The 27,909-nt window shown below is 33.8% G+C and overlaps 4 protein-coding genes and 1 pseudogene across 5 annotated transcripts; all 5 read left to right on the forward strand.

The window, feature by feature from the left end:
- Positions 1–490: 490 nt before the first annotated feature.
- LOC123902788 (RNA-binding protein 39) lies at positions 491–10,813 on the forward strand. Of its 2 annotated transcripts, XM_045952583.1 has the most exons (14): positions 491–584; positions 730–1,376; positions 3,817–3,898; positions 3,987–4,043; positions 4,443–4,498; positions 6,101–6,335; positions 6,649–6,732; positions 6,877–6,951; positions 7,285–7,368; positions 9,600–9,664; positions 9,740–9,956; positions 10,042–10,130; positions 10,212–10,326; positions 10,439–10,813. In XM_045952583.1, the coding sequence occupies exons 2-14, from the start codon at positions 748–750 to the stop codon at positions 10,475–10,477; spliced, it is 1,827 nt and encodes a 608-aa protein (XP_045808539.1). In that variant the 5' UTR covers positions 491–584; positions 730–747; the 3' UTR covers positions 10,478–10,813. The 2 variants fall into 2 exon arrangements, with proteins under 2 accessions (XP_045808539.1, XP_045808547.1); XM_045952591.1 differs by having other exon boundaries at positions 571–1,376.
- A 253-nt stretch (positions 10,814–11,066) lies between these two features.
- LOC123902809 (monooxygenase 3-like) lies at positions 11,067–13,439 on the forward strand. The gene is made up of 6 exons (XM_045952606.1): positions 11,067–11,482; positions 11,552–11,698; positions 11,798–11,866; positions 11,966–12,122; positions 12,209–12,437; positions 12,833–13,439. Exons 1-6 carry the CDS (start codon positions 11,397–11,399, stop codon positions 13,363–13,365), a joined length of 1,221 nt encoding a protein of 406 aa, XP_045808562.1. The 5' UTR covers positions 11,067–11,396; the 3' UTR covers positions 13,366–13,439.
- Positions 13,440–14,383: 944 nt separating this feature from the next.
- LOC123902802 (monooxygenase 3-like) lies at positions 14,384–16,841 on the forward strand. The gene is made up of 6 exons (XM_045952601.1): positions 14,384–14,596; positions 14,680–14,826; positions 14,935–15,003; positions 15,147–15,303; positions 15,402–15,630; positions 16,156–16,841. Exons 1-6 carry the CDS (start codon positions 14,511–14,513, stop codon positions 16,695–16,697), a joined length of 1,230 nt encoding a protein of 409 aa, XP_045808557.1. The 5' UTR covers positions 14,384–14,510; the 3' UTR covers positions 16,698–16,841.
- Positions 16,842–17,883: 1,042 nt separating this feature from the next.
- LOC123902817 lies at positions 17,884–19,707 on the forward strand (annotated as a pseudogene).
- A 916-nt stretch (positions 19,708–20,623) lies between these two features.
- Positions 20,624–27,807, forward strand: LOC123902776 (monooxygenase 3-like). Its single transcript, XM_045952571.1, has 10 exons — positions 20,624–20,805; positions 21,001–21,147; positions 21,235–21,306; positions 21,461–21,617; positions 21,932–22,160; positions 26,022–26,064; positions 26,226–26,444; positions 26,595–26,760; positions 26,898–27,126; positions 27,217–27,807. The coding sequence occupies exons 1-10, from the start codon at positions 20,726–20,728 to the stop codon at positions 27,738–27,740; spliced, it is 1,866 nt and encodes a 621-aa protein (XP_045808527.1). The 5' UTR covers positions 20,624–20,725; the 3' UTR covers positions 27,741–27,807.
- Positions 27,808–27,909: the final 102 nt, after the last annotated feature.

Here is a 27,909-nt window from a genome sequence, read left to right on the forward strand (position 1 = left end):
TTTGGCCTTAATTTTATATCTAATTGTAAAAGTGAACTCTCCAAATTTAAAAATAGTATTTTTGGTCCTTCAAATTTTATAATTGGACAATTTTGACCCTTAAATTTAAAATTTATAATTTCCCCCCTTTGTAGACAGTACTTAAAAGGATTATGTGTATTAATAATCATTAGTTAATCATAGTTTGCATCTAATGCATGTGACACATCTTGCGTTTTTAAATACCATACATTGATGTGTTGGTATATTATTGAACGTATGTATAAAATAACTTTACATTGGGCGTGTATATAAATTAAATTCATACTTAAAAGATTTAAGTTATATACACCAACAAGTATAACACATTTTTACGTGTGCACACATTTTTTTTTTTAAAACTCAGTATCTGGTCCAAGAATCGACTAATCTGAGGGGACCAATCTCACAGTCCATTTGCATAGTCTCATTTAAAGCTAGAATTTTTTTCGCTCTATATGAACTATTCCACCAAAATTGGCACCAGAGAGGATAGAACATGAGACATTGACATAAACATATTCCAAGAACCCTAACGCCTCTTTTGTATTTGCTCGCTCATCAAGGTTTTCATCTTAATTCAACTAACTACATTCAATTCAATATTGGGTTATCATTTTCTCAATATCATATATTATATAACAACAATTTATCATATAATTATTGTGCATTATTCGCAGATATTGATTATAAATAACTAATTTATTTCAGGAATTTTATCGAGTTAAGATGGAATTTGATGAATATGACTATTTAGAGAAAACAGTTGATAATTCTGAACTTAAGAATCACAACCAAATTACTAATAGTGGTGGGGATAGGATTAGGACTGTTAAATCTGAAGACAGAGTCCGTAGTCGTAGCTCCAAGCGTAGGGATTGTGAGAGGGATGATGGCGACGGCGATGATGATCTTAATGACCGTTTAAAGCATTCAAAATCCGGTGATGGTTATCGTGGTGGTTACGATAGGCAGAAAGAAAGAGGCTCACCTCGTAATCGTTCACGGTCTAGAGATGTAGACAAGGAGAGGGATAAGCTGAGAAGCTCTCAGGGTAATGGGGATAGGAGGAGGGATAGGGATAGAGACAGTGGAGACAAGTATAGAAGGGAGAGAGACAGAGACCGGGACGTTGAAAGAGACAGAAGGAATCGAAGGAGTGAGAGTGAAAGAGAAAGAGAGAAAGAGCGTTCTCAGCGAAGCAGAAGTAGACCCGAAAGGCATCGAAGTGATTTGGATAACGGTGATAGAGAGACAAGTCGTGACAGGGAATATAGTGACAAAGAAAGAAACCGAGATAAGGATTATAGAGACAGAGGAATGGCAAGGGATGCAAAGAAACCGGATAGAGAAAACAGGTATTTTAACCCATTTCAGTTTTATCCTTTTGCTGCTGTTTATACAAAAATAATGGTTTTTTGCTGCGGTCTTGCGGTTGGTTTAGCATTGGATGTGGAAAAGCTATTTACCCGAAAAAAATTGTTTATTTTATCCACATTCTTGTGTTTATAATATATCAAATTTCCAAATACTTTCATGTTATATATAACTTGACCAAGTTCATTGTGAAGCACTACTGTCTAAGACACATGACTGAAGCCCTTCTTTAATAGCTTAAAGGCCTTGAAATTTATCAATATTCCTAGTCTGAATGATATTTATGTTTGGGAATTTGAGACTATAAAAATCATCTTTAGTCCCTAGTTTACTTATATGTTTTCAGGTCTAATTGCTTGTTGATCAATCCTTTAGTATTTATTTAATTTAATTACTTCCTCAGTTCATTTTTCACCTTCTTTGCCAGTGGCTAAATCTAATTTTTTACTCACTTTCACCATCATCTTTGTCAATGCTTTAGTTATGCTTAAGTTAACAGTGTAGTAACTGTATTTTGATCATCAGTTTGATTGCAGGCTACCTCAAAGGTCATGCTTATGTTGAAGGAAACCATTTTCAGTTTTTTCTTCTTTAAGTTTAATCCATTCTTTTGTTATTGTATTTATTAGAATTTTAAGTCATGTGTTGTCTACTTTTATGTCATTGATTATATTTAATTTAGTGACTTCTAAGGGATTGCTGGTCACTTGGACCTTTGTAGTTGGGTGAACCCCTTTCAGAAACCAGTTTATGTATTTTAAGATGTTACTGGTGATGCAAATGCAGATATATTCACGTTTAGTTTTGCTAAGCTTAGATAATTGGAAATGTGTTATCCTCTTAGCTAGCAAAGTTTAACCACCCACTTGCTATTTTTAACAGATGGTATTGATTCTTTGTCCTGCCTGATCTAACCCCAATCATTATTTGGATTTATGCTCATGAATTGTGTCCTTGTTTGTGAACAAATACTTCTCTTGCTTTTCATCTCTACTGTGAGAATCAGTGAATGCTGGCTAATATCTATACTAAGTTTAAGAATAGCGGTTCCTGAGTTGTGTATAATTAGTTATGCTGTTTAAAAGTCTTAAAGCTTCTGGATATTGACCATTAGATTCTGGGAACTCGCAGATAGGGTAGAGTGATCATCAGCTGGTCTTTCTGGCAATTGGGCCAGGCATTGGAACCTTAGGTCACGGGTTTCAAAACCTTTTCCCTTTCCGAGTGCATCTGATCTGGAAGCATGCATTGCAGCGTTTTGGGGGGGGGGGGGGGGGGGGGGGGGTCAGTTTGAATGTTTGCTGTAGCAGTGTGATGTCATGTTATTTGTTATCCTCCCCCTTTGAACTTAGTTGCTTAATTGCATTTGTTCTGTTGCAGAAATGCTGGTGAGGGAGTAATGAGCTATCTATGATTAAGAGAAGCAATTCATCTTCTGATGCCTGTGGACAAAAACAATGTTCATTTGGCTATATATTGGTCGCAGTTTCTGTTTCTGCATGAAATAGATTGGTGTTTGTTTTGATTAATTAAAAGATACTAGAGTTTTTAGAAGGTTCTCCAATTAGTCTCCTTTTCACTTTTACATCAATTAGTTCACAAGTTCTTTGAGAGAATGACTTTTGCAATAATCAAATGAAGTCCTTATATGTCTGTTGTTCATGGCCACCCTTTGCAGCATTAGTTTTTTTCACATTGCATATTTTGCACCTAGCCGTCATTGATTTGATAAAAGCCTTTGGATTTTGGAAATTTATCTACTGCAAGACATGATTTTTCCTTTTTGGTGTCTCATGCTGTCCTGTTGCTGCTCATTCTTACCATCTATTTAATCATGTCATTGAGGACATTTTATATAAAACTATTTTCATGTATGAAATTGATTTTTTCCCCTTATGCTTGTGGTTTCTCTTATTCAGTATATATAAGATTTTAACAGGTTTCAACTTAATGCTATTAGGTCCCTCAACCTATTGAATTGCCATCCAACTAAGTTGGTGATGCTGTTCCAATATAACTTTTTTGTTTCATTTATAAAAGGTACAAAATCTTGTGTTAATAGCAATTGGACGACATTCACTCCCTTTAATTACCATTTCCCACAATCTCCAGGTTTGATTCTTTTAAATTCAAGAAGCAAAGACATCAATTCAAAACTATGTTACCTGGGGATTTCATGTTAACGTCACCTAGTTCCCTGCAGGCCTCTGTCAAGTGAAATTGGGCTTTATACATATAAAGACAATAATTTGCTTCCATGTTGCAAATTTAAGGAACCTGAAAATTTGTGTTGGGAAACTATGGTTTATGCAATAATTTGTTACACAATTATTATTATTTTTTTTCAAACCTGAACTGTTGCTAAGAGTTTGCTTGTATTCCTACAACTTGGACTATAATTTTTTGTTTTGTAACTTGCAGACGGCATGAAGAGAAAAAGGAAGAAGCAGCAGAACCTGAGATTGATCCTGAAAGAGATCAAAGAACTGTGTTTGCTTATCAGGTATTCCTAGTAAATCTGGAATGCAATAACATGATCTGTTTTGCTCATATATTTACTGCCGTATCTAATCTTGAAAGCATTTTCACAGATTTCTCTTAAAGCGGATGAGAGAGACGTTTATGAGTTCTTCTCAAGGGCTGGCAAGGTCATAGTATTCCATATTTCCATTTACTTTCTTCTAGTATCAAAATTGAATTATTCTGTTACTGTAGTTGGCATTGATCTTGGAGTATAATAAATGAAATGGAGGTTGTATGTTATTAGCGGAAAACATTGGAAGGACGTCTATTCTTGTCAATTGCTCAATTTTAATTTTAATTCACTAGTGTAAAGAGTTTTACACATCAGTCAATCCCCTGATGCCTCATGTTTGGAAAACTTCAATTGCAAGCGGAATATTATAGCTATCACAGGATCTCAACCAATGAGTTTTTTATATATTTTTTTATTTTTACTTTAGCACCCTTTTATTGTCATTGAAAAAGCCATTTGTTCTTTAAATTTAACCTATATCTTTTGTATATCTGTGGTCTACTATTTCCAGGTGCGAGATGTTCGCTTGATTATGGACCGCAATTCAAGACGTTCTAAAGGTGTTGGGTAAGCATCAGATAACAAGATTTGATATCTAATTTTGAAAATATTTTCAAACGACCTTTTAATTGGATATGACTTACTGGAAACAAATATGTGTTCTAGTTCTAGTCCATTTTAATTATTCAATTAAAGGTGTTTATGATTAATTAGTAATCTTTGCGTTTCTCTTTCTAATTTCATAACATCAAACTTATCACAACACCTTCAGATTTACGGCGTCGTATTATTTATTCCCTTATCTAAATATGTAGAATTTCTTACTTTGCAGTATTCTAAAAATTGTTGGTTCTTTCAACTCAATGTATCTTTTTTTGGAATATTTTTGTATTTTAATGATATCATTTAACATTTGAAATTGACTAATCTCTAATTAAATTTAATTCTTTAATCCTTTTAAGGGATTCAAAACATATTTCTTTTTAGGCTGAATTACATTTTTCGTCCCACTTTTTTATCACACCCATGAAAATAGTCCCCCTATTTTAAAATTGAACTTTTTGGTTCCTTAATTATCACATTTGTTGCAATTTCCGTCCCAACCTAGACTTTTTGCAATAAATGTGATAATTGAGGAACAACAAGTTTGATTTTAAACTAGGAGGACTATTTGTGTGAGTAGGGGTGTTCAAAAAATTCGGTTACCCCTAACCATAATAGTAACCAAACCATACCCAATTTTAAAAGCCCAACCCGTTTAAAAAATAACCAAACCAGCCCATTTCAATTTAAAAAACAGTAAACCGGTGATCCATTTCATAAATTGGTTAGCAACCGGATTGATCACTCAGAAATCACAACTCGCAAATCGTAAATCGCCACTGCGGTGTTTTTTCTTCTTTCACTCTCTAGAAAACTTCTTCATTCCATAGCTTCCTCTTCTATTTTGATTTCTCTCAATTTTCTGCTTCTTCACAAAATTATTTTTCACTTTAATTTCCATTTTCTCCTACTTCACAATTCTTTTCGCTATTGGAGGCAATGATAAATAATGTTTCCAATCCTGAAGCATAATTTTAAGGTCGTGAAGCTTACTATCCATACCAAAGCAACAATTTGCATGCATCGTACAAACTTGGTTTAAATCCCTGCTTGGCTCACAAAGCCCGCCAAAATTAATTGTATCCAAAAATATCATCTTCAGTCCAATATCAGCAAATGATCTGGAAAGTTTTTTATTTTTGTTTATCTGGAAGATCTAGCATCCAAATTGATAAAGTAGCAAATCTCACATCCATATATCTAAACACCGCTTCACACTCTTTGATAAAGTAGTGAAAATATTATTGAGTTAGATCGAAATATGGTATATTGCCAAACATTATGGCATAATTTGATCCATGTAGCCGACCCCACTTAGTGGGATAAGGCTTGGCTGTTGTTGAATCATCATTTTAGGTCCATTTGCACCACTGAGTCATTTTAGTTCCATTTTATTCTTTAATACAATTAACATATGCACCAGAGCCTATTGATGCTATTAACTTAAAATTCATTTTCAACCATCAAATTGACACCACAATGTCATTTATGAACTGTTATTATATTTATGAAACTAATGAAAGGTCCTTATATTTACACTATTATTTTCTGGCTTCATATTTGCAGTTATATTGAGTTCTATGATGTCATGTCTGTCCCCATGGCAATAGCACTTTCAGGTCAACCTCTTCTTGGTCAACCAGTGATGGTGAAGCCATCAGAAGCAGAAAAGAATTTAGCTCAGTCTACGGCATCTGTTACCGGTGGACCTAATGGAAATTTAGGCCCTTATTCTGGGGGTGCAAGAAGGCTCTACGTTGGCAATCTGCATTCCAGTATTACTGAAGCTGATCTCCGTAGGGTAAGCACATTTTGTTTGTTTTGTCCTTGGATAATTTGCTGGTAACTGGTGCATTTTATGATTGATTCTCTAGAACTGGTAGATTGAAAGGGATCCTTATGATATGATGCATTACTGAGAGTAGAATGAGATAGGTTACTGGACTGAGTACTTGTATGCTCCTATTTGTTGTGTCTGTGCCTCTTCGTTAAATAATGCTACTTTTTTTTTTTTTTTTTAATTATTTGAAAGTCAAGAATGATGGTACTTTTCATTTCCACAGTTGCTTCGAATTAGTTACTTCATTCTTTTTTTTTCACGTTAACTTGTTTAGGTGTTTGAAGCGTTTGGTCAAGTTGAGCTAGTCCAGCTGCCTCTTGATGACATTGGGCACTGCAAAGGTTTTGGCTTTGTGCAGGTAAATTTTATAGTTACTTGTTAGACGAAGTTAATTTCACAATGCTTTATAATTATCTACTCTTGAATAAAGTTGCAGTTGCTACTTGGTTATATGATGCTATTCTAATAATATATTGGTCTATATATGATATGCTTACTGTAGTTTGCCCGCCTTGAAGATGCAAAAAATGCCCAGAGCTTGAATAGCCAATTGGAGATTGGTGGCAGGACAATCAAGGTACTTTTGATTTGCTTATAGATTTGAGTTTAGCTGGCCTTCTTTTACTAATATCAGACTCTCGATTTGTTATATTTTCCATTTAAAAAAAGAAAGACTCTCAATTTGTTGAATACAAGTTCCTATCGAATTTTTTGAAATTGTTAATTACTTGAATGCGAGAGTCAACAAACAGCTCACGGCCAGTTTAATCCGTAATTTGATTTTGTGGTATATCTAACTAGATTATAGATTGTGTATAATGAACTAGTTACACATAATTATCACTGTTATGTAGACTATACTCACTAGAGGATCTAAATTGGGTGACCTGTTACACATTTTTCTCCTTAGGTATCGGCGGTTACTGATCAATCTGGAATGCAAGAATTTGGCGGAAATACTGGTGATATGGATGACGATGAAGGTGGTGGCTTGGTAAGTAATATATTCCTCAGGAAAATTGCTTTCGGCCTCTTAAATTTTATGAAATTACACACATCCATCCGTTCTATTAGAAATTGTATAGTGAGTCCCGCTAATGCTAGGGGTGAGCATGAATCCGAGACCCGACTCGAAACCGATATAACCGGCAACATATTGAAGCATTCGGTCGGGTGCGGGTCGGGTGCGGGTCAATAAATTGCGAAAAACCGGGCATGAACGGTTGCATACGGGCGGGTGCGGGTCTCTAGAATTTTATCTCTCCATAACCGAAACCGACCGAACAACCATTAGATGCAAATTAATTTTTTTCCTTCTCTCCCTCTCAATCTCATATACTCTTCTCTTTGTTATTTTTATCCGTCTTTGATATAAGATAAAAATGTTATATTTTACAAAGGTTATAATTAATAATATGGTGATGAAGAAGGTGAGAAAAATATTCTAATATATATATTCTAGATCTATTTTAATTTCTACGTCTCTTTTATTTGATATTTTATTATCTTTAGATCTACATATGGAAATAAAGTAACTGCATCTAACCCTCTTTGTTTTTTAATTTACTTCGTCTATCTTTTGTTGCATTGTGTACGAGGTATTAAACTATTCGAAAATTAGGAATTTTTGGAGAATGAGTGAGTTTTAGATGTAAACAAAGTTTCTATATAACCCGTAATAACCGACCCGTTCAACCCGCCTCCCGTATGACCCGAACCCGAACAAACCGAAGATATAGACGGTCGGAATTGGGTCCAAATTAAATGGTTGCGGTTTTTATCGATTTAGTGATTTTCGGCCGAACCCGACCGAAACCGACCGATGCTCAGGCCTAGCTAATGCGTTGTAACTAACAGCTACATTTGGTTACAGAAATTCGTATCTTTTGTGTGTGATTAAACTTTTTTTTGATAAGCTGTGTGTGATTAAACTTGGTTACCCTATTGTTATTGGAGTAATTTAGTTTCTTGTTATATATTAGCAGTTAATCAGTGTTGTCTCACCTTATTTCCTTATTTGATTGGTTCCCTTTAATACTTCCATCTAGGAAGTGGGTATATCAATGTCAAGATGATGACTATTACAACAATTAACAAGAGTCCGATGTTTGAGGAATATTACTCGTTTATATGGTGATATATTATCTCAAAAATTAAGGCGCTCAGTAAATACTATACATGTTTCAGGCTCGAACAATCGCAGATTAAGTTCTTTATAGTAATGATTTATTTATTTCTGTATTGGCATTTTTTAATCTTAGTAATTTCAAGTAATACAACTAAACTGTCTAAGGTATACTGTCAGATTTTATATTGGGCCTAACTCAACCTTACAAAACCGGCTTGTAAGGTGAGGGTTGCCAAAGCTATATAAACACTACACAGGCCATATCTCTTAGCAATGTGGGACTAAATCCACCCCTTCACACCCAACACAATGAAGGTGTTGGAGGCTGCAATGAAGGCAACTCAAATGCCGCAATTAGGTGGATGGGGGCGGACCGCAATGAAGGCGGAATATCCAACACACCCCCTCACGCTCAGGCCCTCGGGCCCAATGGGCCTGAAGCGTGGACGATGCGGGAAGCCCAACAATAGATCAAGGATAGGCTCTGATACCATGTCAGAATTTGAGAGACCTATACTCAACCACAAAAGCTAGCTTGTAAGGTGAGGGTTGCCAAAGCTATATAAACGCTACACAGGCCATATCTCTTAGCAATGTGGGACTAAATCCACCCCTTCACACCCAACACAATGAAGGTGTTGGAGGCTGCAATGAAGGCAACTCAAATGCCGCAATTAGGCGGATGGGGGCGGACCGCAATGAAGGCGGAATATCCAACATATACTATTAGTCATTCTTGTGTAATTTGATGCTCTTAGTCATTATATGGTTTCATGGATCCTGCTTGTTTATATGGTTATTGTGCTCGAACAATTCATTTTGTTAGCTTCACCTGGATGCCTGTTTCTGTTTGAAAATTAGTAAATTTGTTTTGTTATACTTTTTTCAAATATAAATTAACTCGAACATAAATTTGTTAAATTTATATTCAACTTCAGTTCTAGTTAATTTATATTTAAACAACGGATCCAACTCTTCCCCATACCCTGTGAATCTGTGATGGTGACTGGTGAGAGCACCATGTAACCCTTTTCATAGATTAATTTGAATTGTTTTTCATACAAACCAGTTTGTAACTGACCTTTCTGAATTTTCAGTCCTTGAATGCCTCTTCCCGAGCATTACTCATGCAGAAGTTGGATCGCAGCAGCAATGCATCAAGGTTTTCCCCATGACATTTTGATTTTCATATTTTTAGATCAAAGCATAATCTTACCTTCTGTGCCTTTTTTTGCAGTATGATTGGTTTGCTGGGCAATTCTGCTGTCAACAATACAGGCCTTAATCTACAAGCAACTGGAAACATACCAGAAGCTGCTCTTTTGGGAGCCGCACCATTAGCTGGACATCCAGGTGGAGGTCTCCAAATTCCAATGACAAGTCCTTCTATTGATACAATTGGCGTTCCAAGTGAATGCTTATTGTTAAAGAATATGTTTGATCCCGAAAATGAGGTGGCTAGATTACTCTCCAATACTTGGAAAGTTTTTGTTATGCTTTTGTCGTGTCTAATGATATTATTGACATTGTGTACTGCAGAAGGAACCAGACTTTGATTTGGATGTTAGAGAAGATGTTGAAGCAGAATGCTCTAAGTTTGGGAACTTAAGACATTTATGTGTTGTTAAGTGAGTTAATTAGCAATTCTTATGTTCCTATGAGATGATAAGATCATGAAATTTTCATTTAATTGTTGTTTCTATGAGCAGGCAGAGTGCTGGATTTGTCTACTTACGATTTGAAAATACCCAATCTGCAATAAGTGCACAGCGGGCCTTACATGGAAGATGGTTTGCTGGGAAGATGATCACTGCAAGCTTTATGGTACACATTTGATTGGCTTTATTTCCCTTTGTTTGATTGCTGGATATTGACAATTGATGAACGTCTTTCCCTAACCCAAAGTTTATTAATTAAATCCTGTATATGATGGCAGGTGACAGAGTCATACGAAGATAGATTCCCCCTCGAATAGTTGGATGACAGGAATCTTGTAGCAGATATTGACATCTCAGAAATATATGATAAATATTTTTAACGAAGTTATATACGCACTCATGCGGAACTTCTTTCATTTGTCTTATGACACTTATAACTTAAAACAGCGCTGCTTTTAGCAGCTGGCATTGCTATACTTTACCTGTTTTTGGGATGCCGGTTTGATTTAAGCATACAGTTTTACTGTTCTAGCTTGCAATGTTATTTGTTGGTACAAATTTTGTGAATGCTAGTGACATCATGTAATTCATCTTCTGATGACAAATACCCTAAATTTTTGCTGTATCATATCAATGTCATCATTGGTCCGTACTATGTGGCTCTAATTAGGCATGCCAATAGAATCTATACCTATGGATATCAGTCCGAACCTGTCCCTACTTTGACGAAAAAACCGTACGGGGGCGGAGCATTTTATCTTTTAACTTATAAATCCTTCAATAAACTCTTAATTAAATTCATTTATTATTTTTTTATTTTAAGTCTTTCTTTTAAAAAAAAATCAAATTGTTGAAACAATGTATTAAAATGTAGAATAAAATGACGCAAACAATGAATGAAAAATAATAGATATGTTGATACTCTTCGTGAGAAAATATGAATGGCTTGTCGACTATCGAAGCACTTGGATCACCATCTTTGTCAACTACTATATATTGTGCATGTGCTCGAGTCATCGACCTTCTGTGTAGCACTCTCTAAAACTTTCTATGAGTATACGATTCTAATATTTTATATTCATTCATTCGTTCATGATATCATATAATATAATAAAAATATATAGGGGATAGATAGATAAGACTAAAGAGAAGACAAATATATAGTACTATTATTACTAGGTAGAAGCATTGACTAATTTCCAGTAGAAAAAAACACATCAAGGTTAGTCCTCTGTAATGGAAACAACAAAAGTAATTGAAGAAGATGTTGTGATTGTTGGAGCTGGAATTGCTGGTCTTTGTACAGCCTTAGGACTTCACAGGTACCATCCTACCTTTTCACTTCTATTCTCTTACTTAGATACATACATGATGATTATTAATGGTGTCAGGTTGGGTGTAAGAAGTTTGGTATTGGAATGTTCAGATAGTTTGAGAGTAACTGGATTTGGTTTAGCAATATGGGAAAATGCTTGGAAGGCTTTGGATGCTGTTGGTGTTGGAGATATACTTCGACACAAACATATACATCTTTATGGGTACATATTTTCAGCTTTCTCTTTTTACCTTCTTAATTATCAAGAAAAGTTTTATATTAGTTAGAATCTGAAACGTACTTGAATTTGTTGGGAGTGCAGGAATGTGGCTACTTCTTTGATTAAGGGGCAACAAATAGCAACTACATCTTTTAGGGATAAAGAAAAGCTGTAAGTACAATATTTGTGTTATTATATACAAAATATTCAATTTAGTGCATGTTTCGGTGAGTAAAATTGATTTTGAGTGAATTGATTCTATGTATGTAGTGAACTGCGTTGTGTTAGAAGGAAATTATTGTTGGAAGCACTTGCCAGTGAGCTTCCAAGTGGTACCATTAGGTATTTATCTAAAGTTGTTGCTGTTGAGGTATCTGGCTTCTCTAAGGTACTTCATCTTCATGATGGAACAACCATCAAAACCAAGGTACACAACATTATGTGTGACATAACATTATGTGTGATATAACATAACATTTTGCATGTATTTCATCAATGTTTGCAATTTAAAAGGTATTGATAGGGTGTGATGGAGTGAACTCTGTGGTGGCAAAATGGTTAGGCTTTAAGGAAGCCACTTATACCGGGAGATATGCAATCCGTGGTTGTGCAGAGTTAGAAAACCATCACAATTTTGAGCCTGTGCTTATGCATTTCTTTGGCAAAGGTTTTAGAGCTGGAGTTGTTCCATGTGATGAAAAAATTGTTCACTGGTTTTTTACTTGGACTCCTACCATCCAAGGTGAATTTCCCTTTTTTTAAGCATATCCAAAGTGAATTCATTATTTGTTGCTTGCATAAAGAGTTATGTTAGAGTCTTAAATCATAGTCAATCAAAATTTTGTTGGGCCACTTGACACTTGTTATACGGCAGCTCAGGTCATGTGCCAGATGTCAACTTCCGGAGAGTTGTGTGTTAAGAGTCTCAAATTAGATGAAATATATGACTTGAAAAAGTGTTACGAAGTGATAAACTTCTCTCTCCTTCCAAGCCAGTTTTATAGTGTTGAGTTAGGTTACCTCAATTTTAAAGAATTTTCCTCGAGGAGAAAAATGTTAACCCTTTTAAATTATGAAAACATTTAATAGTATATTGACCATTGTCATGTTAATTCATTAATTTGACTTGTGTTGCAGATAAAGAGCTAATAGAGAACCCTGCTAAACTAAAAGAGTATGTGTTAAGCAAATTAGAGAAGATGCCAAATGATGTTAGATATTTCATAGAAAAAACTGAATTAGATGCATTTCAATCAACTCCATTGAGATATAGACATCCTTGGGAGCTTATAATGGGAAATATTAGTAAAGACAATGTTTGTGTGGTTGGAGATGCTTTACATCCTATGACACCCGATCTTGGCCAAGGGGGGTGTTGTGCTTTAGAGGATGGGGTGGTTTTAGCAAGGTGTCTAGCTGAGGCTTTTTCCTACAAACCAATGGAAGAAGATGAACAATTCAAAAGAATTGAGGAAGAATTGAAAAAATATGCAAATGAAAGAAGATGGAGATGCATTGATCTTATTGCTACATCTTATATTGTTGGTTTTATTCAGCAAGGTGATTCAAAATTGGTTACCTTTTTAAGGGACAAAATTTTAGGTCCATTACTAGCTGGTCAGTTATTGAAGAAGACTAGTTTTAATTGTGGTAAACTGAATAGCCCTTAATTAGGGACACAGTGTTGCATTTCATCTTGCCATGTTAATAATGAACTCTGAGTAATGCTATGCTTTTGATGCTATGATGTTTTTCTTCTCATTGTTATTAGAAATTGATGGCCAGGTTCTAGTGTGGTCAGTGGTGGTGGCCAGGTTCTTCTAGCATCGGTGTGTCTTGTAGTGTACACAAGCATATCTCTTCACTGTACAACTAAATTACCCCTATGATTTGAATGCAAAGCTTAACTTCAATGCATAAGATTGTGGTATATATATACTATAGGACGAATATTGGGTTTTGTCCTAAGACAATGTGACCATGCTCTAAAACATGTGAATCAACATGAAAATAATGATGGTAATGAGAAACATTTTTGTTTTTCTTAAATGTATGAATTTTTATTAAATTTTATAATTAAGAAATTTAACACAGAAATATTTTAAATTTTTTATACATATAAACTTAGCTAAAAGTGATGCGGTTCGACCAATAATTCATTAATCCAAATATTTTTAGTTTGTCATTCATTTAGGTCCTACAAGGAGGGATCAGTTTCAATATGTACGGACATAGGTAATGGTTTACGCAAAATATATATATATATAAGGCCAGGATCAAATGACACTAACTAGTTTGACACCAAATGTTACACCTCTCAATAATGTTTTAACCGATATAAATTTTATAAAATTCACCGTTGGATTGAAAGTTTATATCATATAGATCATTTGTGTAAAATTTTAGACAAATCCAAAATCTTTTAATATGTTATTGCAACACATAAAGATTAACGGCATTTTAAAAAAAAATTAACGCATATGGAAGCACTTGGTCACCATCTTTGTCAACTACTATATTGTAAACAACCAACCATATATAAATATTGTGCATGTGCTCGACCTTCTGTGTTAAATTAAAAGCATCTCTGACTATACATATTAGTACAATCCTAATATTTAATATTCATTTATCACATAATAGATAAATTTATATAAGGGAATAAATAAAGACTATAAAGAGCTGGCAAATTTATATAGTATTACTAGGTAGAAAGCATTGACTAATTAATTTCCACATGATATGATATAGTACAAAACAACACATATATCAATAAGTTTAGTCCTCAGCATATCATATAGTATTTTACTTTGTAATGGAAACAACAAAAATAATTGAAGAAGATGTTGTGATTGTTGGAGCTGGAATTGCTGGCCTTTCTACAGCCTTAGGACTTCACAGGTACCATCCTACCTTTTCACTTCTCATAGTGATACTTCTCATAGTGATGATGCATACATATTCATTTTTTTTTTTAATCACAGATTAGGAATAAAAAGTTTGGTATTGGAATCATGGGATAGTTTAAGAGTAACTGGATTTGGTTTAGCAATATGGGAAAATGCTTGGAAGGCTTTGGATGTTGTTGGTGTTGGAGATATACTTCGCAACAAACATATACAAATTTATGGGTATAATAATAATATTGCATATTTCAAATTTTATCTTTTTACATTTTCAATTATGAAATCAAATAAAAAATTTATATTATAGTTAGAACCATTGAATTGGGGGTGCAGGAATGTGACTACTTCTTTGATTACGGGGCAAGAAATAGCAACTTTATCTTTTAGTGACAAAGGAAAACTGTAAGTAGTACAATATTGTATTATTTTATTAAAAATGTTTCAATTGAGTTTAAAAATAACTAGCCTGTATTATTCAATTTTTCCTATATATTGAAAGTTTTTTTTTTTTATGATGATGAGTGTATTTTTCTATGTATGTTTAGTAAACAATATTGTGTTAGAAGGAAATTATTGTTGGAAGCCCTTGCCAATGAGCTTCGAAGTGGTACCATTAGGTACTCGTCAAAGGTTGTTGCTATTGAGGAATCTGGTTTCTCTAAGATACTACATCTTGCTGATGGGACAACCATTAAAACCAAGGTACACAACATAACATTATGTGTGGTGTGACATACATAACATATTAACATAGTAACATTTTGCATATATTTATTTCATCAATGTTTGCAATTTAAAAGGTATTGATAGGGTGTGATGGAGTGAACTCTATGGTGGCAAAGTGGTTAGGGTTTAAGGAAGCTACTTATACAGGGAGATATGGAATTAGGGGTTTTGCAGAGTTTGAAAACAATCACAATTTTGAGCCTGTGCATATGCGGTTCTTTGGCAACGGTTTTAGAGCTCTAGTTGTTCCATGTGATGAAAAAACTGTTTCCTGGTATTTTACTTGGACTTCTACCATCCAAGGTGAATTCCCTTTTTTTAAGCATATCCAAACTGAATTCATTGTTTTAATCCAAATTAGTCTTATTTGTTTTTTTGAGAAACTAAATTAGCACACCCAAATTGATACCAGAGAGAATCGAACCTGAGACCTTAAAGAGGAACATACTCCAGGCCAATACAATTAATCTTATTTGTTGTTTGTATAAAGAGTTATGTTAGAGTTTTAAATTGGACTAGATAGGGTCTGAAAAGATGTTTATAAATGGGAGACATTTCTTATATTACAATTCAGTTTTATAGGATTAGATTAAGTAAATCTAAGTTTTGTTGGACCACATGCTATACATATGCTCATGTCATGAGCCAGATGTCAAGTTTTAGGGAGTTGTGTGTTAAGAGTCTTAAATTAGACGAGATGTGAGTTGAAAAAATGTTAAAGTTTCGTTGATAACAAAAAAATTAACCCTTTTAAGGTATGAAAATATTTAATAGTATCCTATTGCTGACCATTGCCATGTTAATTCATTAGTTTGACTTGTGTTGCAGATAAAGAGCTAATTGAGAAGAACCCTGCTGAACTAAAAGAATATGTGTTAAACAAGCTAGAGAAGATGCCAAGTGATGTTAGATATTTCATTGAAAAAACTGAGTTACATGCAATTCAATTAGCTCCATACAGATACAGACATCCTTGGGAGCTTATAATGGGAAATATTAGTAAAGGTAATGTTTGTGTGGCTGGAGATGCTTTCCACCCTATGACACCTGATATTGGTCAAGGGGGGTGTTGTGCTTTAGAGGATGGGGTGGTTTTAGCAAGGTGTCTAGCTGAGGCCTTCTCCAAGAACTCAAAGAAAGAAGAAGAAAAGGAGCAATACATAAGGATTGAGGAAGGGTTGAAGAAATATGCAAATGAAAGAAGATGGAGATGCATTGATCTTATTACTACATCTTATATTGTTGGTTTTATTCAACAAGGTAACTCAAAATTGGTTACCTTTATAAGGGACAAAATTCTTGGTCCATTAATAGTTGGTCAGTTATTTAAGAAGTCTAATTTTAATTGTGGTAAACTGAATTACCCTTAATTAGTGGCACATGTACTTATCTTGTATAATGTTCAGTTCAAAGTGTTGTTCATCTTGCCATATTAATAATGAACTCGAGTAATGTTTGATGTATCTAGTCAATAATATAAATTAAATACATTAAATATTTTATGAATCTAAAAAGTAAACTTCTTCTTATAAGAATCCAAGGAAGTGGGTAAATACTTTCAAATTATGAAGAGGTAAAGTAAATCTCACTATTTTTTGTATAAGCAAAAAGATTTTATTAAAGTAATATAGAAAGTACTTCAACTTATGTATATCGAGAGTCCAAATTCAATATTACCCGTATTTTTATATTCACTCTTATTAAAACAATTATTAGTCATATTTTATTTATCTTCCCGGCGAACTCTAAATTATAATAAGAGTCTTTTCTTAAAAAATATATATGCCTTGATGAAAAAATGGAACAAATTAATTAATGTGCGAAGCCATTAAATTTGGTCCAGTAATGAAAAATTTGGGTAGTATGTTATAGGTCCTGGGTTCGATAACCAAATCATTGTAAATCAAAAAAATGTGCTAGACTTTTGAAAAAAATAAACTAGTGTAATGAATATGGGATGTGATGTGAGTGAAAATATGGAACCCAAATTCAATTTTGCAAGCTAAGCTGAAGTGAGATATGGTGCTAAATAACGTATGGCATGTTGTCATCAAATTAGATTATAGCAGCAGCTGGGGACTATATACGGTCACCGATAGTGACTATGCAATATGCATACCAGTGCTACTAAACCGCCAAATTAATTTATGTCTAAATATTTAGATAGCTCCTTGGCTTAATTAGTAAAATGATCCTTAAAGATATTTTTGGTTTCACATTGCTCCCTTAAAGAAAAAAAAGGTCTGAATAGATCCCTTAAAGAAAGAAAAAAAAGTCCGAATAGGTCTCTTAAAAACATATCCGTTAATCAGTTTGGTCTTATTCGGACATTTTTTTAGTGATCAAACTGATTAACGGAGATGTCTTTAAGGAACCTATTCGGACATTTTTTTCTTTAAGAGACCAATCTGAAACAAAAAATGTCTTTAAGGAACCATTTTACTAATTAAACCTATAAAGATTTCTAATTTTATTAATTAAAATATAAAATTGATTTCTATATTTAACAACTTATTATTAATTAAATTTCTATATATCTTAGCTAATTAAGTATTATCCTTACTTCTCACAAGTCACAAGAAAAAGGCAAACGAAATTTTACTAGAAGGATTAATTAGGTCCTCCAAATCATCATATATTAATTTTAATTAATAGTAGTAATAGTAATGGAAAGTGTAATTGAAGAAGATATTGTGATTGTGGGAGCTGGAATTGCTGGTCTCACAACATCCTTGGGACTTCACAGGTAACTTATTTCTACCACCTTATAATAATATGATTGTTAATGTAATTTAATAAGATATAGTAGTAATTAAAACTTGATAGTGATGTTGATGATTGTAGATTGGGCTATGGAAGTTTGGTATTAGAATCTTGTGATAATTTGAGAGTAAGTGGATTTGCTTTAACAATATGGGAAAATGCTTGGAAGGCTTTGGATGCTGTTGGTGTTGGAGATATACTTCGACACAAACATATACAACTTCATGGGATTGTCACTACTTCTTTGGTCACTGGACAACAAACATTATGTTTCTGATGGAACAATCATCAAAACCAAGGTAATTAAACAACATTATGTGTGACATAACATATATATGTAATAAGGCACGATGCGGTCACAATCACAAATATCACATTGTTCTGAGTTGAATTTGAATCGTGTCTTATAAAGTCAAATTCTTACCATAAACCGACACCCCTTAGAATTAATTTATTTGTAAGAAGAAAACAATTTCCATTATAATCACGCGAGTAAACCTCGATACATTGATGTTTGCAATTTTAAAAGGTATTGATTGGGTGCGATGGAGTGAACTCTGTGGTAGCAAAGTGGCTAGGGTTCAAAGAAGCCTCTTACACAGGAAGACATGCAACCAGGGGATATGTAGAGATGAAGAACCCTCACCAAATTGAGCCAATCTTCATGCAGTATTTTGGCAAAGGTTTTCGAGCCGGAGCTATTCCATGTGATGAGAAAATTGTTTATTGGTTTTTCACATGGGCTCCCAACAACCAAGGTGATATTAGAATACTATTGTTTTCATCCTCTATTTTGCATATAAAAATAAAATTTTCCGATTTAACCGATGTTTTAAAACTTGAATCGGAGATCGAATCCACAAGATATCTCGAATATGGTTCAATTTGAGGCATGGTTAGAACTTGAATAGTTTTACCTTTGAGTCGGGCCATCTTTGACCTGATCGATAAATGACTTGTCTGATTCTTAAAACTTTTATTCGAACCCAAAAAATAAAACAATTTTCATTTGTCTTACTACAGATAAAGAGTTAGCACAAGATCCTACTAAACTGAAAGAGTATGTGTTAAGCAAACTAGAGAAGATGCCAAATGATATTAGATCTTTTATAGAAAAAACTGAATTAGATGCATTTCAATCAACTCCATTGAGATATAGACATCCTTGGGAGCTTATAATGGGAAATATTAGTAAAGGCAATGTTTGTGTTGCTGGAGATGCTTTACACCCTATGACACCTGATCTTGGTCAAGGGGGGTGTTGTACTTTAGAGGATGGGGTGGTTTTAGCAAGGTGTCTAGCTGAGGCCTTTTCCAAGAAATCAAAGGAAGAAGAAGAATACAAAAGGATTGAGGAAAGTTTGAAGAAATATGCAAAGGAGAGAAGATGGAGATGCATTGATCTCATTACTAGAGCTTATATTGTGGGTTACATTCAGCAAAGTGGTTCTAAATTTGTTAGCTTTATTAGGGATACAGTTTTGGCTACATTCTTAGGTGATCAATTGTTGAAGAAATCAGATTTTGATTGTGGACAACTAAATTAAACAACATCTTATGATTTAGTGTATTTTTTTCTACAGTTTTATAATAAATAGAAAATGTAGTATTAACCAATTCTCTCTCGAATAAAATTGTAAAAATAATATCAATTGTCAATAAGTTTAATATTACAATGACTTTATTACACTCCAAGTACTTTATCTTATTTTTTTGTAATACGTTGGTCCTTTATCTTTTTTTTTTGTAACACTAGCTTTGATGCTTTATCTATTTTTATTTGTAACGCTTTAATCTTTTTTTTGTAACTCTTTGATCCCTTATTTTATTTGATCACTTTAATGTGATGTTCCTATCAACTGATCTAAACTTACTGTGACAAAAAATGCAACAAAAAACTGTATTTTTTTGTCAAATAGTCTAGTAACTAAAAATTTAAGCTTAGAAATGAATAAGTAAAGTGTTTGTGGTTCGAATCCCGACTCTACATATATAATATGATATTTCTACAAACTCGGTTAAGCTAATAGGGACAGAAAATGTCCAAGCATATGAAAAACACTTAATCTTTATTTTATAAACATATTTGAATTAATTTATTTGAATTTATTTATTGACATAAAAATTTACGGAAACAACATTTGACATGTTTATAAGTTATTTTTAGTTTATTTCCGTAAATTCTTTAGAATAGTTTATAAAAATATTTAAATTATTGTATGAAACAATTTAACTGTATTTATCTTGTATTATAAAAAAAAAAAAACTTATTCACAAGCGATCATACTATAAGCTGCAAAATAAATTTCTTATCCAAACAAATGATTGTCAGCTTATGAACAAATGTGGCAATTTTGCGAAAATATCTAATGAAATTTTATATTTTTTTACTAAATCCGATAAATTGGATGTGAGTGAAAATATATCTCGAATATACGTATGGCATGTCGTCACAAAATTGAACTATATGTGGCGACTATATAGTGAGTGAAGTCAGTGATGATGCAATATCATCTTTGCACAATATTATTATTTAGTATTTATATATATAGTTCTAATTTGAAGTACTATCCTTACCTAAAAGCAAAGCTTCTCGTTCACAGTTAAAAACTCTTTAAGGATAATATACTTAGTAATGGAAACAGTAATTGAAGAAGATATTGTGATTGTAGGAGCTGGAATTGCTGGTCTCACAACATCCTTGGGACTTCACAGGTAGGTAACCTTTTCAAATTTTTATTTATATCCCGTGCTTTCGATAATACATTGACACATCATGGTGTTTTAAAATATCTGTGATGTGTGACATTTATTAAATAATGTGATAGCACATTATTGAATGTATTACACTGATGATGCACAACCATTAAAATCATATATAATTATATGAATTGATGTTGATCTTGTTAGATTGGGTGTCCGAAGTTTGGTATTGGAATCTTGGGATAGTTTGAGAGTAAGTGGATTTGCTTTAACAATATGGGAAAATGCTTGGAAGGCTTTGGATGCTGTTGGTGTTGGAGATATCCTTCGACACCAACATCAACAACTTCATGGGTAAGTACAATATACAAACTATTTAAAAAAATAGCATTATGCTGACGGTGTATGAAAATTAAACTAAAAACTTGAGTTGGAGTGTAGAAATGTGACTACATCTTTGATTACGGGACAACAAACATCAACTACGTCTTTCAAGAACAACAAAGGAAAACAGTAAGTGCATTATTGTAAATTTGTAGCTATAGCATTCATAATTTCATATCATGTATTTATAAATTGCTACTAAGTGTTTCAATTTTTGTAAATACTCTGCCCCAATTCTATGTATTCTTCTTGCTATGATATTGTGTGTTTTTATGGCATGTAGTGAAGTTCGTTGTGTTAGAAGACGGTTATTGTTGGAAGCTCTTGCCAATGAGCTTCCAAGTGGTACCATTAGCTACTTGTCAAAAGTTGTTGCTATTGAGGAATCTGGTTTCTTTAAGATACTACATCTTGCTGATGGGACAACCATCAAAATCAAGGTAAACAAATGTGTGACATATATAACATATGAAAATTATGAAGCACGGATATCAGATATGATACAAACACTGACACATCGACACCGATAATAATTTGAGAAAATGATAGAATTTAATGTGATTACAAGGGTCGGTGTTCGACACCGACGCATGTCCGACACCAGAACACGTCTAATCCAAAAAGTCTCAGAGAATAAGATACATATTCCTATGGTCACAAATGTTACACATTTACAACATTCATTAAGTTGGAGTCTGATTTGTTGAATTGGACAAGCTAGTAGTTAATGAATTTTTATTTTGCAATTTAAAAGGTATTGATTGGGTGTGATGGAGTGAACTCTATGGTGGCAAAGTGGTTAAGCTTCAAGGAGGCCTCTTACACAGGGAGATATGCAACTAGGGGTTATGTTGAGTTGAACAAAAATCATGAAATTAAGCCAATGTTCATGCAATATTTTGGCAAAGGTTTTAGAGCTGGAGCTATTCCATGTGATGAGAAGGGTGTTTATTGGTTTTTCACATGGACTCCTACAAGCAAAGGTGAATACTAAATACCCTTTTGTTCCCTCTTTATCTTTTTTGTATGGTAATTAATTAAATTTTTTGTTTCAACCAATTTTTTTAAAACTTAATCGGATATTGAATCAGTGAGATCTGGAAATCACAGTTCAACCGCAATTGAATTAGACGGTGAATAAATAAAATAAAAATAAAATTGTAGTACAACTAGGATTAAACCAACTGACAAACTGAGTAGTTTCCGATTCAACCAATTGAACGACTAATTATTGGTTTTTAAAACATTGATTTCAATTCAAAAAATGAAATAATCATCACATTCACTTGACTTGTCTAACAGATAAAGAGCTAGCACAAGACCCTGCTAAGCTAAAAGATTATGTGTTAAGCAAACTAGAGAATATGCCAAGTGATGTTAGATCTTTCGTGGAAAAAACTGAATTAGATGCATTTCAATCAACTCCATTGAGATATAGACATCCTTGGGAGCTTATAATGGGAAATATTAGTAAAAACAATGTTTGTGTGGTTGGAGATGCTTTACATCCTATGACACCTGATCTTGGACAAGGGGGGTGTTGTGCTTTAGAGGATGGGGTGGTTTTAGCAAGGTGCTTAGCAGAGGCCTTTTTCAGAAAACCAAATGAAGAAAAAGAAGAATACAAAAGGATTGAAGAAAGTTTGAAGAAATATGCAAAGGAAAGAAGATGGAGATGCATTGATCTCATAAGTACAGCTTATATTGTGGGTTTTATTCAGCAAAGTAATTCAAAATTTGTTAACTTCATTAGGGATACAATTTTGGCTACATTCCTAGCTGTTCAGTTGTTGAAGAAGTCAGATTTTGATTGTGGTCAACTAAAATAGCTCTAATTAATAACATAATATATTGCCATTGCCATTGCCATGATAATAAACTTGATAAAAGTTTTGATGATAAAATAGCAGTGTATTTTGTTTTCATAAGTTAGTTCATTAATAGAATGGTCCACCATGTATAATACAATTTTGTCTCATAGTGATAATAAATAAGGGATATTTATTATCAGTTGTACTATAATTGGAAATAACCCGCGATAGGGTTGACCGTTCTCATATCTAAGTCTGTTGAGAGATCTCTGTCTTCACTGATGAGTATATATATTAATTATCATCAGGCTAATATACACTCTGATAGAAACATGTATATCATCTCATCGGTGAGAGGTAGAAGAACTCTCAACCCTAACTTATTATCTAAAGATCAAAATCTCGTCATACAAAGTACACATTTACTGCATTATTTCTATATGCTATAATTTTGTATTTACTGATCTATGGCTGGCTGTCAAGAATTTCCTTCATTTGGACGTTCTTTTGTGAAAACCGCCAGATCGAATCGAATTTTGGATTGATTTTTAAAAACTGATCCAAACCGCATATATATATATATATATATATAATTTCACATTAGCAAAAGGTATACAAGCAACAAGATGTGCGCGCCGCTAAACCTTTTTATATAGCAAAATCCAATATTTGAAAAACTACATTCATATACCTAGTTGACACAACATTACTATGCATGACCTTTTGAAATCATTTCAAAAGGTTTACGGCCTCTAGTGCTAGAAAGGCAAAAGTATCGAATGTAAACGGTACAAAAACATGTTGATTATATTGTTAGAGTGTGCTTTCTCATGTTTGGCCATTTTGCTTGAAGCAGCTTTGAGGGATGCTCGTCCCACGGTAAAATCTCCGACCCCTAGTCTCACAAGTTGAGAAACTCCAGTCAAATCTACACAAACATGTTTCCATCTATCCATCCATACACCATAACATCCGTTGGACGAAGTGTCGATCTCCCTTCTTTTGGGTCAGTCAAGAAGTTCACTGGTGCCGCTTTCTTCACAGAAATTCTCGCACACTTGAAAATATCAAAAAATACATTTCTGACCATGTCATGCATGTATTTGAAGTCTGGAAGCTCCCTACAATGAGTTGCATCTCCCCAAAAGTATCGACACACGCTTTACGATAAACAGGACATACCTCATCCGTAGGAAATAACGAGCAGTACCTAAGGATGGTACGATACTCAACCAGGAACATGTGTTGGCCTAACTCATCAATGATGATTAAGGGTGGCAAAGCGGGCAAGCCCGCCCCGTTAAGCCTCGGCCCGCTTAAGCCCGCCTAAAGGCGGTACAAGCCGAGCCGAGCCAACTTAGGTGGCCGAGTCTAAAATCGCAGCCCGTCCCATTTAATAGCGGACAAGCGAGTTGGCGGACCGGCTCGTCAAACAAAAAGTTTTTATTTTATTTTATTTTTTATTTTGACACTTGTGTTGTTACGAAAAACATGTATGTAGCTTATGAGACAAAATCATCAAGGAAGAATGACATAAGTCCGTTGATTATCTACTTATAATTAATATGTATGTAGTCACTCTAATTATCAAAGAAGTATTTGATATGTGTTTAAGGTAATGAACCGGAAAAAATGTGAACCACACCATATGAGATGTTTCAAGTAATAAAATAAAAAAAAGTAAGTTACACTAGAAATCCGGTGAAGAAGAAGAACGAGTATGAAGACCGAAGAGACAATAAGAGAGTAAAGCCGCAACAAGTAATCTAAATTTGACACCGGTTGTATGAATGAATAGAAGAAAAAAACTAAATTTATTTTAAATAAGTCTTGTATTACTATTCATTACTAAAAAAAAAATAGTTTTTATATTTTTATATAACTCGCGGGTCAGCCTGCCTCGCCACGTGCTCGCCCTGCTTTTTAAGCGAGTTCGGCGGGACGAGCCAACTAAAGGGATCGAGCTCAAAACTTAAGCTCAGCCCGCCAAAAATGGTGGGATAAACTGACCAGTCCGACGGGTTGGACCCGTTTTGCCACCCCTAATGAGGATAACAAGGAGAAAGTCTTGAGCATGAAAATTTCTCATCTCACCCACTTACTTTCTCACCTATCCCCTATTTTTTCATTTTTGCCCTTGGTCAAAAAATTTGGAATGCATTTTCCGAATTTTTTTAGTTCAAATTTGGAAAAAATTCGGAAAACACATTCCGAAGTTGTTTTTAAAGGCAAAAAAATTCGGTAAGCGCATTCCGAATTTTTTGACCAATGGCGAAAATGGAAAAACAAGGAGTAGGTGAGAAAGTGATTGAGTGGGATGAAAAATTTTCCTTGAGCATGAGCAATGCATGTGTTTCCAACTAATAAAAATGCATTAATTGCTTGAGAGCAATTTTTCAAACATTTTACATGTATTTTACAAAATGTTGCTTTATGCATTTTACATGTATTTCATGCCTTCAATATCATCGGAAGGAATTTTTAACTATAATTATTTGTCAACCTTTAAATAAATGAATATATATCGGGCGAAGTGTCGATCTCATTTTTTGTGGGTTGGTCAAGAAGTTTATTGGTGTCTATTTCTTTACATAAATTCCCGCACACCTGAAAATAAAAAATAAAAAAACACATATTTGGCCAGGTTATGCATGTATTTGAAGTCTGAAAGCTCCCTATAATGAGTCATATGCTCCCCAAAAGTGTCGAGACACGTTTTACGATAAACAAGACAAACCTCATCCGTAGAAAATAAATGAATCATGAGGCAGTACCTAAGGATGGTACGATACTCAACCGAGGACATGCGTATCATAAATAAACTTAATTCTTGAGCTCTTCTTTGAAGTATTATCCTGAATGCAATATCATCTTTGCACGATACTAGTATTATAAATAAAGTTCTTGAGCTCTTCTTTGAAGTATTATCCTTACCTAAAAGCAAAGCTTCTATTTACTCTATCTATCCTAAATTCCTAATATATATACTTATAGTAATGGAAACAGTAATTGAAGAAGATATTGTGATTGTAGGAGCTGGAATTGCTGGCCTCACAACATCCTTGGGGCTTCACAGGTCGATATAATAACCTCTCCTACACATGTGATACTTGATTAGCCATATATAAAAATTAAAAGTGTGATTAGTGACTACTTATTCAAATCACCCATTCAAAATTATATAGTTAATTAAATTATACACAATTAAGCACAATTTTACACTTTTTTTTACCACAGGTTAGGTGTAAAAAGTTTGGTATTGGAATCTTGGGATTCTTTAAGAGTAAGTGGATTTGCTTTAACATTATGGGAAAATGCTTGGAAGGCTTTGGATGCTGTTGGTGTTGGAGACATCCTTCGCCACCAACATCTACAACTTCATGGGATTGTCACTACTTCTTTGGTCACTGGCCAACAAACATCAACTATATCTTTCAAGGACAACAAAGAAAAGCAGTAACTGCACTATGCAACTATAACATTCACATCGTGCTTTTACAATAATTGTCGCATTTGACTATTTTACGCATATTAAAAATATAATAAAAAAAAGAAAGAAGAGAATGCCTAAATTGTATATATATTGTGTGTTTTTATGACATGTAGTGGAGCACATGAAGTTCGTGGTGTTAGAAGGAGGTTATTGTTGGAAGCCCTTGCCAATGAGCTTCCGAGTGGAACCATTAGGTACTTGTCAAAGGTTGTTGCTATTGAGGAATCTGGCTTCTTTAAGATACTACATCTTACTGATGGAACAACCATAAAAACCAAGGTAAATAATATGTATAACATAAGTAACATACTAACATATGAAATTAGATAGTAAGTAAGATACATATTCCTATGGTCACAAATGTCACACATTTACAACATTCAATAAATTGGAGTTGGAGTTGTTGAATTCAAAAGGTATTGATTGGGTGTGATGGAGTGAACTCTATGGTGGCAAAGTGGCTAAGCTTCAAGGAGGCCTCTTACACAGGAAGATATGCAATCAGGGGTTATGCAGAGTTGAATACCACTCATGAAATTGAGCCAATATTCATGCAGTATTTTGGCAAAGGTTTTAGAGCTGGAGCTATTCCATGTAATGACAAGGGTGTTTATTGGTTTTTCACATGGACTCCTATCAACCAAGGTGAATACTAAATGTAGATAAACTTTTCTTCCCATTTATCTTTTGCATAAAATGAAATAATTGTCACACTTTACTTAATTTGTGTGACAGATAAAGAGCTAGCACAAGACCCTGCTGAACTGAAGCAATATGTGTTAAGCAAGCTAGAGATGATTCCAAGTGATGTTAGATATTTCATAGAAAAAACTGAATTACATGCATTTCAACCAACTCCATTGAGATATAGACATCCTTGGGAGCTTATAATGGGAAATATTAGTAAAAGCAATGTTTGTGTTGCTGGAGATGCTTTACACTCTATGCCACCTGATCTTGGTGAAGGGGGGTGTTGTGCTTTAGAAGATGGGGTGGTTTTAGCAAGATGCCTAGGTGAGGTCTTTTCCAAAAAACCAAAAAAAGAAGAAATATACAAAAGGATTGAGGAAAGTTTGAAGAAATATGCAAAGGAAAGAAGATGGAGATGCATTGATCTAATTACTACATCTTATATTGTTGGTTTTATTATGCAAAGTGGTTCAAAATCTGTTAACTTCATCAGAGATACAATTTTGGCTACATTTCTAACTGTTCTGCTGTTGAAGAAGTCAGATTTTGATTATGGTCAACTAAAATAGCTCTAGTTATTATTAGTGACCAAATATATTGCCATGATAATAAACTTGTGTCATTTACTTTTTTTTCAATAATAAGAAAATTGGTAATATTAATTAAGAGTACATTTGGAAATAAAAATATCTTTTATGTGTTCATTTTATAAGGGGATCTTCCAAAAATAATTATTAA

The sequence above is a fragment of the Trifolium pratense genome, linkage group LG1, assembly GCF_020283565.1.
Source record: "Trifolium pratense cultivar HEN17-A07 linkage group LG1, ARS_RC_1.1, whole genome shotgun sequence".
Lineage (NCBI taxonomy): Eukaryota > Viridiplantae > Streptophyta > Magnoliopsida > Fabales > Fabaceae > Trifolium > Trifolium pratense.